The sequence below is a fragment of the Vipera ursinii genome, assembly GCF_947247035.1.
Source record: "Vipera ursinii genome assembly, chromosome: Z".
Taxonomy (NCBI): domain Eukaryota; kingdom Metazoa; phylum Chordata; class Lepidosauria; order Squamata; family Viperidae; genus Vipera; species Vipera ursinii.
The window spans coordinates 105,821,933-105,838,889 of record NC_139517.1 but is presented as its reverse complement, the minus strand read 5'-3'; the positions used below and the strand labels follow the sequence as shown (position 1 = coordinate 105,838,889).

Sequence of the window (16,957 nt, the reverse complement as noted above, 5' to 3'; positions counted from 1 at the left end):
TCACAATTTTAAAAGGATTACTACTATTTGTTTTTAGTTTTGAAAAACTATTATGTTGTTTAGGATCTATTGATCATCGTACCGTCAGCCAGATGTTCAGACTGGGTTTGGCATTTTTGTCTGGGATCTGGGATAGGGAGATCTGGATATTTGATGGTGTTACAGATATCTTGCAAGATGGAAGCTGTCCCCAGTAAAGCTGCCTTTTGCAACTGACTGATGGCGAATTTGTCAAAGTGGGATTGCGCCCAAGGCATCTATTATTATTGGTACTGCCCTTGCTTGCCTTTGCCACAGCTATTTGTAAGTCTTTGTATTTTGTTTTTGTCTCCAGCTCTTTCTTTTCTATTTTGCTGCCTCCAGGCACTGCCACATCCACTATCCAGACCTTTTGTCTTTCTTATCAACAATTGTTAAGTCCAGGGTGTTATGTGGCAGGTGCCTGTCTGTTTGAATTCTAAAGTCCCACAGCAATTTAACTTCTTCATTTTCTATGACTTCCTCTATTTCATGATCCTGCCAGTTCTTGCTTGCAGGCAAATTGTATTTCTTGCAGATCTTCCAATACACCATTGTTGCTACTTTGTCATGCTGCTGCTTGTAGTCAGTCTGTGCAATCTTCTTGCAGCAGTTACCTGGTGGTCCACTGTTTCTTCAGCTTCTTTGCATAGGCAGCACTTATTGTCTATTGCTATCTTCTCAATCCTGGTTTTCTATGTATGCATTTGTCTTTAAGGCTTGATCTAATGCAGCCAGAATTAGATCCTCAGTCTCTTTCTTCAACTTTCCTGCTCTTAGCCATTGCCATGTCTTGTTAATATCTGCTTTCCCTACTATTTTTTTAATGTACTGGCCATGTGTGCTTTATCTTCCCATGCCTCTATGCTGTTCTTCATTTGGTTTTTCTTGTAGACCTGTTTGGTCTTTCCAGTAGTCAGTATTTCCTCCACTGAGTTTGGACTTTAAGATCTTCTTCACTCTCTTGATGTATTCACTTCTAATCTTTTTCTTAACTTCAGTGTGCTTGATGTTGTCAGCTTGAAGGATACCCATGTATTTGTAGCAACATCCTCATCCAGACTCTTAATGTTATTTTCGTGGGGCATATTGACTGCTTCAGTTTTCACAATTTTTCCTTGTTTGATAGTGAGTGTGGCACATTTGTCCATTCCAAACTCTTGCTGTATCTTGGGTATACATACAAACAATTTAGAGCAGCAATTCATTTCAGATGGAGCTTTTCCATACAGCTTCAGATTGTCCATTGTCCATGTAAAGCTAGAGTTACAGCAAAGAGGGATTTAAATTATTTAAAAGAAACAGGCCAAATAAAAGAGGAGGTGGAGTTGCTCTCTCTATAAGAAATAACTACTTATCTACAGAAATAGAGTACGACAATGATGAAATCTGTCTTGAATGCATTTGGGTCAATATAAAAGAGGGGGAAAATGTATACTATAGACCACCCAAACAACCAGAGGAAATAAATTAACTTTTTGCTAGTCAGTTAACTACAGTATGTAGGAAGCATATCATAATACCCTGACATCAACTGGAAGACAAACTCTGCACCAAGTGGAAGACCAAAAAGATTCATGACAAACCTAGCAGACAATTTTGTCTCCCAAAAAGTAGAGAAGGGAACTAGGGGATCAGCCATACTGGACTTAATTCTCACTAACAGAGATGAAATGACAGAAGGTGTTGAAGCTACAGGAAACTTGGGGTGGAATGATCGTGCAATATTGGAATGCAACATTATGGAAGCACAAGCAATAGAACATAGTCAAACTAGAGTCTTGGACTTTAAGAGAGCTAATTTCAATAAACTTAGAGAGAACTTGGGAAAGATTCCTTGGATGAGAATCTTCAAGGGGAAAACAACTCACAAAGCTTGGGAAGTTTTGAAAAGTGAGATTATAAAAGCCCAGTCTAGCACAATACTAATGAAGAAGAAAAATAACAGCACTCAAAAGGAACCAGCATGGTTGCATAAAGAACTCTCTGATAAACTGAAAGACAAAAAGGACAAGTATAAAAAGTGGAAAGAGGGGCACATAACTAAGGCAAAATATCAGCAAATAGCCTAAGCATGCAAAGATTTAGTGAGGAAAGCTAAGGCTCAAAATGAACTAAGGCTTGCAACAAAAGTCAAAAATAACAAAAAAGCTTCTTTCAACATGTAAAAAACAAGAAAAAAGTTAAGGAAATGATTGGTCCATTAGTGGGAGAAAGTGGCAAGAAAGTGATAAGCAATAGGGAGATAGCAGAACTAACTTGTTTTTTGCACCTGTCTTTACACAAAGGGAAAAAAGAGTCCAACCTATCAAAAACAGTACCCTAAAAAACAGATTAGAAACACAAGTTAAAATAGGTGAGAAAATGGTAAGTGAACACCTGTCCACCCTAGACGAATTCAAATCACCAGGACATGGATTAGACTCCAAGGTTCTGAAGGAACTGGCAGATGTGATCTCAGAACCTCTGAACTATATTCTTCAAAGATCCTCCCACACTGGAAATTTTTAAGAAGAGACAGGACAACCATTTGTCTGAAATGGTAGAGGATTTCCTGCCTGAGCAGGGGGTTGGACTGGAAGACCTCCAAGGTGTCTTCCAACTCATCATCATCAACAACAATGACATCATCATTACTGAGGTAGGATAGTCTGGCTGATGGTTTTGATGTTTGATAGCCATGGTCTGAGTTATTCAGTATTGTGAATACCTCTTTTAACCACACTGCGTCCTTGTTGTATTTCTTTGGGTTATCCCATATCTGTGCCCAGAACTGCACTGCTTCTCCCTTGTCCATCCTGATTACTGACTGATTCATTGCAGTTTTTCCATTGATGGATTGGTTGTTGCTGTTGCTGTTATCTTCATAAAAATTAATATTCCAACAGATTAAGGAGATTTTTTAATAGTTTTCTTGGTGCTGGAGAAGGCTTCTGTGTATTCCTTGGACAACAAAGGTAATTAACAAGCAAGTACTGGAGCACATAACACCAGATATGTCACTGGAAGGAAAAATCACAAATTGCGTCTCACTTATTTTGGTCATGTCATGCAGGGGAATTCACTGGAGAAAGCAATTATGTTGGAAAGAGTTAGTGGCTAAAGGAAACCAGGCTGCCAAAGAACATAGTGCCTGGACACCATCAAAACTGACACCAGCCAGAGCATAGAACAACTCAAAGAAATAGTGCAAGATTGGAAGATGTGGGGAGACCTTGCCATAGAATCACTAAGAATGGTTAACATCATTTTCCCCTGTTTTATATATTTTTTATACCTGGTGATAGTAGTAATAAAGATTAAATAAAATGTGTCCAATGCCATTGGAATTTATGGTTTTAAATAAAGAAAAGAAGAATAAACCTCTTGTGAAATGTTTAACATGTTTATTCCATAGGAAACAGATGTTGAAATACTACAGAGGAAGTTCTTCATTCAGACTGCCAAATTAATGACAGTTGCGCTTATCTGTTACTAATACACGTATACCTGACCACTTTGACTTAATAACTTAATTCAATATGTGTGAGAGAGGGAGGGGAGTTTAAAACAAACATCTACTAATGTTATTATATCATGCTGCAGCTATGAAACTGGATATAGGGTTAGGGTAAACAAATTGACATCTTTCTGCAGAAAGGTATGTGTGGTTATTTTTTCTCTCTCACAGAACTAAAAATAAAATCTTAACTTATAAATAAAAACCCAAATAAATGAATATTGGATTAATGGAAGCTATGCCCTGAAATTAAACCTGTAAGTTAAATTTCTTGCCAACCAAAAATTATTTTGGCATTTAGATATATTAGGAAAATGTCAATTTGGTATCTATTTATGCTTCACACCAGCTATCCCATTAAGCCACACAAATTTTATACCAAATAATAGAATAAATTCGACAGGGAAATTCCCTTACTCAAACAGAATTGTTCTTGAACTAATACAAAGAGTTCACGCCTGACATAGTAGAAATACATTGATTAACTGCTAGCTTACTTGTTGGGAATCAGAAATAAGGTTGCTTACCCAATTTTTGGTCAAACCTCCAAGCTGGCACGTGGGTATGATGTTTCAAGTTGTTGGTTGCAGGGAGAGGCACTGTTACATAGATGGGCCCATTCACTGGAACTGGAGTCCCATCACTTCTGAGTAAATGAACACTAACTGCAGTGACAGGAGTAAGATCATACCTAGTGTTATTTCCTGTAAAAAAATGAATAGTGTTACAAAATACATAACATATAATATTAAAGTCATCAAATACAGATATTCATTACTTAAATATTTTTAATAATTATTTCCCCATTATCAGAAGATGACAAAACCTTAAAATAGTATTTTGCAACTTCAAATTGCATTATACAGTTCTAATCTTTGTATGTACATTTAGACAGGTAGTTGATTCACTGTGTAGCAGAGATATGGGGCTAGTAAAGCTACCATGGGAAAGACCCATATTTAAATAAAATACACAAAATAAAGCAAGAACACCATTTTGTCATAGCTGATGTAAAAATATGACTGTATGAGGCAGAGATGAACGTTGTCTGGCACCCATTCTGTAGCCTCCAGAATAAAGTCACATCATTTTGCTGGAATTATTTGTCAAAAGTGCCAATTGTGAGTAGAACCTTTATCCTGTGATTTCAATAAAATAAGAGGCAAAGTGGCTGCATAGAGTCTGAAAGTTCAGTGTATTCATTTCATTGCCAAAGCATTGGGGCTGTTTACCTCAAGAATATTGTCTCATTCCCCCCACTCCAAGGTAGATGGGATGGGGATGGAGAAGAGGAAGAGGATACACTTACAAAGCATATATAATATGGCTCCCCCCCCAATTTCTAAACCTAAATAACCCCTAGAAATTAGGCTTCACCATCCAGGACTCTATAATCACTTTAGGCCAGTGGGCACATCTGGAATACTGAAAACATATTATGGGCAGTCTTACAAAATAACTCCCACTCTCATTTTGATCAGTCATGAAATGTTCATTTTATTTCCCTGCTCTACCATCCCTCCCACCTTTAAGAGAGGGCTGGCAGCATAATTATTTCCAAGAAAAGTACCACATTGCAGCATTTACTAATTTTATTTTTCAAGATTGCCTGTACGCCATTTCTAGATACCAGAAATATTAAAAATTAAGATATAATAGGCTGGTGCTTTGCAATGTATACTAATTTCCCATGTGTTTACTTTTAAATAAAGATTGATTTAAAAAAAAAAATAACTGGAAGGTCAAACAGCCTGATGGGTTTCTAAAGAGAGGATTGCAAGGCACATTGGCATTGAGAAGATGCTTCAGAGCTTTGTTGTGAATAAATAGGCTACATTTTAAGTTGCAATCATAATCTTACCGTTTTTTTAAAGGAGGAGAGGAGAACACTTTCTGACTATCACAGATTGTGATTTATCTGATTCTAGCTTGACCATGTGATCCAGAAAGCAGCCCTATGTTCCCAGGGCACTCAGTCAGGTTATGATTGGGAGAAAACTAAAGGTAAAATAAAGACTGTGTAGTAAGGAATAGGCACAAACTTGCCAAGAAAATGCAATGTAATAAACTCTGATTTCAAGTGTCCTATGTCTGTCTTGGTCTTCACAGAGAGTGTTGATGGGTATTCACCTTTGCGGGTAAAAATTAGGAGGCTTGATCTCAAAGCATTAGCATACAAAATATTAAACTATTCCTTCCACAGTATTTATTTATGGAGCTCACTTAATTTTTTCCCCATGATTTTTATCATGTTAACTCTCTCCTTTGCCAACAGAGAAAAAGAGATGTCTTTGACTATGTAGAGATGGAATTCTAAGAATATTTAAGCCAAATTGTCTCATATAAATTAAAACAAATGCCAAGAATAAAGATTAAACATCTACCAGTTCCATTGCCATCATAGCCTTGCAAATAAGGAAAACTGTCCACTTCCCAGGGTGAACTAGCTGAAGTAAGAAATGCTGTGAGGTCACTATAGCTAGTATTCTCTGGTAGCCTCAGGGCTCTTCTTTGAAAATGGACTTTGGGTTGGATCCGTGCACCTAGCAACAGGCAAAAAATAAAAAAAAATAAAAAATAGAAGCATAAAAAATGGTACTGCTCATGTAGACTTAGCATATACCAAATCATGACACTTTTATATATTTACTATCAATAGCAATGCTTTGAGGTTTTTCTCATACCTTATAATTCTATCAAGATTATCTGAGCTTTCAGCCTTCCTTTTTACTACCTTGTATCACATGGTCCTACTTATTATGGATATTTTTCAAACGTTGTTTTATTTAATGTCAGAGAAAAATTATTTAGTATTTTCTTAGGAGTTTAAATGATGTTATATACTATTTGGACAATAAAAATTTCTGTACAATTAAGTCCTGAACTCAGATAAGTGACAATGTACATCAGGGGCGTCAAACTGCAGGCCCGCGGGCTGGACATGTCATCTGGAAGCCGCGCCCACCCCATTACCGGCAATGGCAAAACCGTCCTGATTACGTTGTGCGACGTCATGTGACGTCCCGAGTTTGACATGTCTGATGTACATGGAAGGGGCAAAGCAGAGTATAAAAACCAATTTGATCTTCAGTTCTGCCCTTTGTTACTTTCCTGTCTGTCCTTTCCTCTCGTGAGAAGAGACTAATAGTCACCTAAGACCTCAATATTTTATCCACTTCCTTTACAGACTTCTCCGACATGAAACTCTATAAGTTTGGCCTTCGTAACCTATCTAGAGAACATCAGACTGGGGAAGTCTTATCAGGTCCTTAGGGGAATGCTATCAGGGCAAAGAGCTAGCTGAAGCATTCCTCAAACTGGAGGGAGTTTCTAAGTAGAATTCATACAGTATATGAAAAAAACCTTATATGATCAACCTCAAGTTTGAGCTTCACTGAAAGCTTCTACATGCATCAAAGTCCTGCTACATTCCTCTGTCAACAACAGTGTAACTCCAAAACATGAGGAATATTTATCTAAATTGCTATTTATTTGTACAGTAAGTCCAGCCCAGAAGGGTGTGAGTACTGCTTCCATCTTATAGCATACTTAGAGTTCTACAACTTAACTTTCTCAGTCACCTAAAAGCTTCAAGGCTAGAGAAATTTGACCTAATCTGACTAGAGAGATTTGACCATAAGACATCAATTCAGCATATGGTACCAAAAATATTGAAAATTTCTGCAAAGATTTCTAACTAATATGATTTATGCCAGCTTTCTCTGAAAAAGATATGCAGGTCTCCAACCCCATCATTCACAGCTAGTGCCCTTCTGGTTAGGGATAATGGACAGTATAGTCTGAAATAAAGAAAAGACATCAAGATGGGGAATACTTGCATTTTTTCACTCAGCTTTCAATTATGTCTGTGTTCAAAACCACTATATAGCTTTGGGAAGATTCTAATCTTGGCAAAATGACAGAGAGAGCTTCATGTAGTGTTTATCAGTTTAGATCCCATTAGGCATCTGCTTATAAAGCCACAAATTCGTACCACCAACAAAACACTTTACAAACACAGCAAGGCCCCCATCTGCAAACTTTTGCATAACATGCAAATGAAGATTTAGAACAGCTGTTTCTGGTATTCCCAAACGCTTCTTTTTCACTATATAGAACAAACTTTTAAAAGAACCTTTCCTGATCAGAATTTAACTCCTTGTAGCAAATCAGGATTTTTATGCTACTCAGGATTTTTCATTCAATAAATACCGGTAAATTTTCATAACCACCAAGCCAACCAAGTTATTTTAAAATAATATGACATGGTATGAAATCCAGGTTTTAATACCTGCTCATAAGAAATGGTGTTCTGTAAAGATCTGTTGTTGCTTGCACTGGATTCTAACATAATTCCAGCCCATATTAAATTTTCAATGTATATCACTGTAAGCAAGAGGCTAGCACATGCCCAAAGATCCCTTTCAATTGGTACAGAAATGAGCACATGTTCCTTTATTCTCTACATTCCTTTGGGGGTTTATATTCAGTTTTTCCGTCAAGTGTTGTTAAAGGTATAACAATAAAATGTAAATGCAAAAAAGTTCAACAAGAATAAAACACCAAGTAGAAAATAAAAATATGACAACAAAACAGGTAGAATACAAAAATCTTTACCACCATCAGCAAATGGGATTTTGTACACAAAACACATGCAGTCTAAGAGAAAAATACAAACTCTTTCAATAACCTCATGATGATTTAGAGCAGACCTAGGCATTTTATGGCCCCTGGTCCGTATTTGGCTCTTTAGCTGTCACTGTCTGGCTCGTGTGAGATCAACTGGAAATTAGAAATCAAATGTAAATACACCATGCACACAATACCGCTGCATTACTTTTATTTTATTTTTAAGGCAACTGCTATTTTTTTCTCAATTTACATATGCATGCATGCGTGCCTATGCATCTTCACAGCTGCATTTCTTTGGCCCTCCAATATAGTCTGAATTTTTCTGTAGTCTACTGGGAAAATTAATTGCCCATCCCTCATTTATAGGATTACATATTGCAACTTTTCTCCTGGTAAAGTAAAGGTAAAGGTTCCCCCGCACATGTGTGCTAGTTGTTTCCGACTCTAGGGGCAGGTGCTCATATCCGTTTCAAAGCCGAAGAGCCAGCGCTTGTCCAAGGACGTCTCCGTGGTCATGTGGCCGGCATGACTAGATGCCAAAGGCACACGGAACGCTGTTACCTTCCCACCGTAGTGGTCCCTATTTTTCTACTTGCATTTTTACATGCTTTCGAACTGCTAGGTTGGCAGAAGCTGGGATGAGTAACAGGCGCTCACTCTGTTACGCGGCACTCGGGATTCGACCCGCCAAACTGCCGACCTTCTGATCGACAGGCTCAGCGTCCTAACCCACTGAGCCACCGCGTCCCTTACTCAAAATATGAATTATTTGCTACGTGGATAGTCTTTACAGTCAGGTCATAAAACTGTCCTGAAAAAATGTCAGCTTGAAAAGCAAGCAATTGCTAATTTAAAACACAGTGATATTGACAGCATGTTGAAATCATTATAGCAATCTTGTGAAACAAAACGTGAGCACAAACAGTTACTAGCAAAACTAATGCATTTGGCAAATATGAAGGAATTCCTCTCAAGCTAGTTTCCAGTCCTAAATAGAAAGTAGTAATTTTGTAAATGAAGTTTTCTTAACTCTGATGCGCCCAGAATTTGGCAGGCATATATCCCCACTGTTTCCATAATATACTGTAATTTCTGTTGGACTTCTGAGACCATTCTCATCCATCAGAAATATGTCTAGACATTTTTTCCATATGCACAATAAAAAACAAAAACATCATAAGGCCAAATATAAAATTGTTTGAGATAAATTCTTGCCACCTCCAAATAAAACTAGGATTCCCAGCTGCCAATAGTTGGTACTGGAAAACCTAAATATAATTTTGCACACATTGACACAGGCAGTGATGCCAAGCTAGGACAGCATTACAAGCTTAAACAAGTTCAATGGACATCATTTAAAGTAGTGCTTTGGTGATTGAGAAATTCTGGAAAATGACATCCACATATGTTAAAGTTACCAAGTTTGAAAACATTGTTTTAAAGTTTCCAAGCAACTGAGAGACATTTGCAGATTAATTTGTACAATCACAAAAAATGTCTATAGATGCCAGTAAACTAACTAAAATGTATGACAGCCTTCTCTATCATGGACCTTCCAAGCATATCTGGACTAAAATACCAGTACCCTTGGCCCATGATACAAATAAGGAGAATTATAATCCAGCAAAGTATACAAAGCAAATCTGAAGCATAGTGCTGTGTTATGAGCAAGCACTGAAATACTAGCAGGACACTTTAATGATCCTTAGAAGATTTTGTACACCTGGGTGTTATTCCTGAGGATTATTCTTATAAATGATTCACCTAGAGACCCCAAAGAAATACTCCAGGGTCATAACTGGCATCCTTGAATCTGGTTTTACATATCTTTTTGCATCCTATTCAGGAAACACTGTTTAAGATTACAGGTGTGCTACACAAAACAAGAATGGAATGTTTTCAGACTTCCAAGTCCACATGAAAAAGAACAGGGATCACCAACCAACCTCAGTCCATTTCCAAGGCAGCTTTGATACTAGAGGCTATTGGTTAATCTCAAAGTGAGGCAGAATATAAAGTTTAATTAGGCCAAGATGGATACTAAGCCAATATCCACCTGTTTGAATTCAGGACAGGCTCAGACTTAAAGAAATTTAATTTTCTCCTCTACCCAGATTAAAATGCTGAATCATGATGCTGATTTCTGTCTTTTGATGAGAAATATTTTAATAGATAAACTTTTTACTAGAAACCACTTTAATTTGTTCTAATAAGTTCTAATTGATTTGATTTTTGACTGTTTATTTACCAGAAAGCTACTGAAGACAGCAATGTACCAGGTCCAGGGACACTTTAACGTAACATGTTAAAAATAAGATATGATTGCAAGAAAGCCTCCTGTGCTAATAAAATAGATGTAATTTTCAGCAAAAAAGACAAATTAAATTTTCTTCTGGGAAATTATACCAGGATTACTGAAAGAATGTAAATTCCAATTCAATATTCCTATTCCAGCTTCAGTTCGGGAGAATTTTTATGCAAATCTGTTTACTAATTCTAACCAGGGCCCCTCATGTAAGCAAACTGTTGCTACTAGCCTTTGAAAATATTCCTCATGGGCATCCAGTGTTAGTATCAGAAAAGAAATTTGTTATCCAATCTCTGAAATCTAATTAGGTGCTTGGAAAAAGTTTTCGAGTCCCAGAACTCTTCAAGACTCATAGTGATTTGTGGGTGGGCCACACTGTTAGAAGGGCTGTTCTTCAGATAAATACTATAGTTTGAATCCCAGTCAGATAGGAAGATGCCTTAATAGTCTCCACATATAAATGGAGAGACAAGGGAGATATAAACATCATAGACCAATAAACCTTACTGGAATTGTGGTTAAAATTATGCAAAACACATTTTGCCCAAAACTGAAGTTTGCATAATAGAAAGAAACATAGGACAAGGTGGATTTAGATAAAAGCATGCCACATAGACCATTGTTTTATTCTATACCATCTCATAACAAAACAACTAATGGCAAGAAACTAATGTTTACCACCTGTATAGATCTCAGTGAGGCTTTTGATTATATAAACAGAAATATTTTGTGGAAGAAATTGGGCAACCTAAATAGGAAACCCAGACTTTACTCAAATACTCATTTGAAAGTCTATACACATGTAATGGTAATTAAGAATATATCTACCCAGACAGGGCTGTATCCCAATCCCAAAGCTTTTTAACTTCTATGCCACAGATATTCCTGTATGCTTCAAACACTCATATGCCAAAGATCCATGATAAATTTATTAGTATCATTTCATATGCTGGTAATACAGTTTTAAAGGCATATTCACAATAAGGCCTGAGAAGACTGTTGTAAAAGCTTAATACTATGCTTTTAATTTTGTAAACATTAATAAGCTGAATCTAAAATGATGGTAATTAATAAAAATAGCATGAAATATACTATTTTTATGTGCAACAGGGCGAGCTCCTGTTACTTGCCCCAGCTCCTGCCCACCTAACAGTTTGAAAGTATGCAACTGTGAGTTGATAAATAGATAACACTTTGGTGGGAAATTAACAGATTCTGTGTGCCTCAGTATACAGTCATGATGGCCACATGATCATGGAAGTGTCTTCAGATGACTCTGGCTTCCTTGGCTAAGAAAAGGAGATGAATACCGCCGCCTAGAGTCAGACACAACTGAAGAAGGGAAACCTTTACTTTACCTACCATAAAATATAACAGGCAGACAAATGGGAAGCCTATTGAACAAGTGAATTATTGTACTTATTTAGCAGTGTTTTTTTACCAACACAGGATCATGGATAAATCATTTTAACAACTTGGCAAGGCAAAGTACTGAAAGATTATATAAATTATTTGTTTACAAATATCCATGTACCTTGTGCGCTATGCTGAAAGTTTTCAGGGCAAAAATAGTTTCAGCGCTGACTTATGGCATGGGATTTATTTATTTATTTATGAAAATTTATATAGCTAACCAACTCACTCTCTGGGTGTTTTACAAGGATAAAAATCCAATAAAAAAACAATAAAAAAGCAAAACTCCCCTTACCCCTCTCGGTGGTTTTCTGAAATCTGCATCATAAGTATTGAGCCTTACGAAAGCTACATTACTTACTTGATAGACTATTCAAAATATGTTTAGTAGAACGGATAAATATCCAGTTCCTGGATCAGCTACCTTGCCAAAGTTATTTCACAGCATGGGCTTTTCCTCACAATATTTACTCTCAATTTCACCCATGGAAGGGAAATTTTAAATAGAGAGTTTTAGACATCAGTGCTGAAACTGACATGGGATTACTAGAAACAAATAGATCTTTAAGTTGGTTAGCTAAAAGTAAAACTACTTTTCAGTTTGAGAAATACCTGTCAAAGTTATAGACACAATTCTCATGAAGAGGCTATTCTAGAGCCAGTTTGGAGATGCTGGATTCCATGGCCAAATATGGGCACTTCCAACTCCTATTATAAGAGGACATGTACATACATCGCCCTAGCCACTGAAGACATTGTTCACATTTCCTTTGATTATAAACTATGTGCTTTTCTTAGGCTTAGACAGTTAACATACCTATTTGCAAGAAAAGCCCACTGGGATCTGAATCACTGATTGTCCTATTTCCTCATGGGTTCTAATCTATACATCATGAGCAGAATGTTAAGAAAATTGGACTAAGAACCAGTTACATCAAACAGATTGGGGCATCCTGTAAAGATGATGTGTTTATTTAAACGTTGATCCCATGTATTTATCACAAAGTATTAATATTAGTGTATTTTCTTTTATCTATTTTACTGTAAAATTAGATCCTATATTTTATTTTTGCTTTATATTTTGATAGGTTGGAAGAGTGATCAATTGTCTGTCTACCTGTCTACATACATACATACATACATAACTAGCCAGCTAAAACTTTGCTTTCTAAAATACATGGACAAAGGTTTTACCCAAAATTCTATTCTGCCATCGTTTTCTGGGTAGTACAAATAGAATGTCATTTGTTCTATGACATTCTAGAATGTCTATTAATGATCTATTTAAAAATCAACAATAAGACATTTAAAAATGATCTCTATAGATGAGAAATATATGACTGTGACAGCCATTTCAAGCTGGATCTATGTGGAATAAATTACCTTCCTCTGGATGAGATAATTTAATTATCATTTACAAAAATAATTCTACTTTCAGTGAATACTGTTGTCTGTCTTTAGGCTGCAAGGAATGTTTTCCTCTAGGCACATAAGGTGTCAGCACCTAGCTGAGCTTGGATGATACTCAAAACAGAATCAGTCCTAGTTAACATTTTCACAGGAAGCCATGAGGAAATCCCAGAGCTATAGATAGACTGGGAAGTTGAAAAGACCTCCCCAAAGAAGGTGCTTTCATTTTACTTCAATTTTATTTTACATGATTTAATTGGTTTATGTTAATTCATTGATTTTGTAATGATTCATTTACCTGTCACTAGCCCTATTACTGCAATTATGTTGTATGTTTGAAATGTTGATTTCATTGATTACATGCCATTGATTTTTAGCAATCATACAGATAATCTTTCTCTTTTCCCACACTGAAAATACAATAATGCACTTATCACCACATAATTAAGTTCATCCACTTTGCTGCTGGGCCTTCGCCAGAAAGCTCAGTCTTTGCATAATATATCCAAAATATAATTTGACCCTGATAATTTATTCTTTAAGAATTCCTTAGGAGAATTCTAGGTTGATTTGTTTGATAATTCCTTTGTTTGTTTTCAGAATCTTCTCCAACACCAAAATTCAACAGCATCAATATTCTCTCTATCCATGTCCAACTTTTGTTTCTGTAAAGTGACACAGGGAATACCACAGCCTGCACCATTTCAACTTTTATGAGCATTTTTCTGTTGATTATTTTGTAAAGTACCCTGAGTCTGTATTGATTTGGTAGTATACAAGCTAAATGCATTTATGAACACAACACCCTGGCATCATTACCAGGAAAACTTCCATGCAGTTTGAGCTTGATTCTAAGGAGAGTTTATTATTTTTTTGCATTTTGTTACAGTTATTATATACTAGCAAAACATTGCTAATGCCACTAATCTTACCTTGGATAAATGTAACTTTATTTAAACCTGACTCTCATATATAAGTCCTTCACATGACTGAGCAATCAATTATGAATAATTAATTAATAAATTAATAAAACCACATGTTCCTTGGGCACAGATTTCATAATACTTTGCAAGCATAGATAAATTGTTAGGTGGAATTTGACATACTGTAATTAAGTTATTAAATAAGTAATATATTTAGGTGATCTATACCAACAGTATGTTAATACAGTAAGGTTTTTTATTGGTCTTTTAAATATTTTCTTCTTAATTTTTTTGGTATTGCAACTTTATAGTTAATTTGCTAAATGTGTGCACGTTATTGCTTTTCTTTTAATTTCCCTGTTTTATATTTTTTGTGTTTCTTTTTAAAATATACAATTAAAATTATATATGTGATTATTATAAAATTATATATATATAACACACACATATAAAAAAAAGTCCTCCACAGATTAGGAAGAGGGAGAAACAGCTGGCTTCACTGCTTCTGCTGGTGTTTCGCATCAGGGAACAACACTCCTGCAATTAGAAAACCCTTTATTTTCCCAGGATCAAATAGGGCCAATCACCACTACAGATCTTCTCCCTTTAAAATGGGGGCAGAGACTTCTCCAGGGACTGAACAAAGAAGGTGAGTTAGCTAACATATTCAAGTTCTCCATTATATAATAGAAAGAAATCAAAAGACATAAAACTGAGCTATAAAATGCATCATAAATAATACTTCCTTCTTTTTTGGACAATATAAAGAAAGCATCTGTACATGCAACCGTACCTTGAAATCCTGAGACTATCTGGACAACATCTTCATAAACCATCAGAGTAGCTGACCGCTCAGGAAGAAGGCCAAGGCTCAGGGAAGAAAACACTGTATTAAAAAAAAGGTTAATTGCAGTATTCCAATGGGATGGGGGAGCAACTAATTAAATATTTATTAACAGAAATATCCTTTTTAGATAATGTATATGTACCTCCATCAAATGATAATATCTACCAAATACTGTTGCTTAGACAAATTGTTGTAAAGACATTTAGAGGCCAATGTTAAGCTTAAACTGGTAAAAGAGGGGAAATTCATGGTGAGGGGGGGGTAAGTAATGAATATTTAAGAAAAGTTACACCATAGGGGAACTTTTTTTCTCAATCAGCATTGTAGGATTTATAAACTTAATGACAACCATACAAAACCCTGGTGTGAAATATTTGACGATAAAAAGATGCTTCTAACCACATGGGCAGCATCTGTTTGCAACTGTTGATTGAACTGGTATGATATGATCGATGTATATAAAGTTTATTGGGCTTATTTTTTTATTATTCTGTAGTTTTGATTCTTGTTTAACAACCTTCCTTCTGGTAGATAAGCTTGTTTAATAAATATAATAACTCCTTAAGCAGCTGCCTTATCCTAAGAATAACATAGCTGCTTTAAGGAGTTGCAGATAGTCTGTGTGGGCATCCATGTGTGCTGTCAAGCATTCTTTTGCCTTCTAATCCAGTGATGTATAGCTCTCATCAATGCTACTTAATACGAATTGCAATGTCAAGCTTTTTTCGGAGGAAGGATATTTGTAAAAATTGCAAATCTCCCAGCAAAGGTAGGAAGAGAACGTAGTGATATTTGAAATAGCATTTGAAATAGTAAGCAAAGGTGGTTAATTTCGAGCAACATAAAGAAATAGATTTTTCTTCTAAAATACTCTTAAATTTCTAAAATGCTGTCAAACAATAACAAATTTATGCTGCCAAAGCTGGTTATTTAGCAACTTTCTCCATGTTTTATGAAGGGGAGACTAAGAAGGATTCAATATGACCTTCAGATGATCATGTGCCTGGAGAAAAGAGGATTGTGAAGACCACAATTCTTGGTAAGGAATGATTGGAAGGTTGAGTCTCTTACCACCTTTTCCCTTCAGTTGTTCATTGTTCATTTTTCCTAAACACACAGGAACTTTAATTGCACTTTTTAAACCTTTATGACTAGCTGATTTTTTCCCCTGTTCTTTTCCTCTTTATTATTAAACTTCAAACCACTTTTATTTTCATTGTAAGGAAGTCCATGGTGGAAATGTACTTTCTGTAGTGAAAGTCATCCGAATGGACTTATATAGGATTAGAGTACAAATTTTCTTTCTAGCTGTTAAAAAGAAGGAGTTTAGATATTTATTTCTTAACTCTTGATGGAAAATTTCTCCTTTTAAAAAACATTTTTGATTCTGGGGAAAAACTATCTGAACCTTTCTTTGTGGACGTTGGGCTATGATTTATCTGTTCTCTTGTCCTTTGAAAGAAAAATGTATTTTTCAAAATATCCCCAAATAGTGGTAACATTTTCTGGGAAGCATTTGAAAAAAGAATGCTCTCCAACCTACATATATATAAAATATAATATTTTTTTTAATCTCATTTATATCCCGCCCTTCCCCGAAGACTCAGGGCGGCTTACAATCTAAAGCACAAATCAATGTGCTTAGCAATAGCCTTCATTCTATGTATATGCCTGCTTATTAGGGCTTTCGCCCCCCCCCAAGCGGCATTATTACAAAGTCAGCTTATTGCCCCCAACAATCTGGGTCCTCATTTACATATTATGTTTGAAAATATATTAAAAAAATTAATGGGTCGACAACGGCTTTGAACCAAACTCAAGATGATATCCAAAAACAGAAAATACAATTGAATTTGATTTGCAACTTGATGAATTGGAATCTGATCTGTTGCTGCCAGATGTGAAGA

At 35.9% G+C, this 16,957-nt stretch overlaps 1 protein-coding gene across 1 annotated transcript in view; it reads right to left on the bottom strand.

Annotated features, from left to right (window-relative positions):
• The window catches only part of FAM171A1 (family with sequence similarity 171 member A1), a gene marked incomplete at its 5' end in the record, with an annotated part of 84,911 nt that overhangs the window by 21,745 nt on the left and 46,209 nt on the right, over nucleotides 1-16,957 (bottom strand). The window contains 3 exons of the mRNA XM_083376394.1: nucleotides 4,045-4,221; nucleotides 5,902-6,060; nucleotides 14,997-15,089. Of these exons, the coding sequence (XP_083232520.1) occupies nucleotides 4,045-4,221; nucleotides 5,902-6,060; nucleotides 14,997-15,089 (429 nt within the window). The remainder of the gene's footprint in view (nucleotides 1-4,044; nucleotides 4,222-5,901; nucleotides 6,061-14,996; nucleotides 15,090-16,957) is intronic.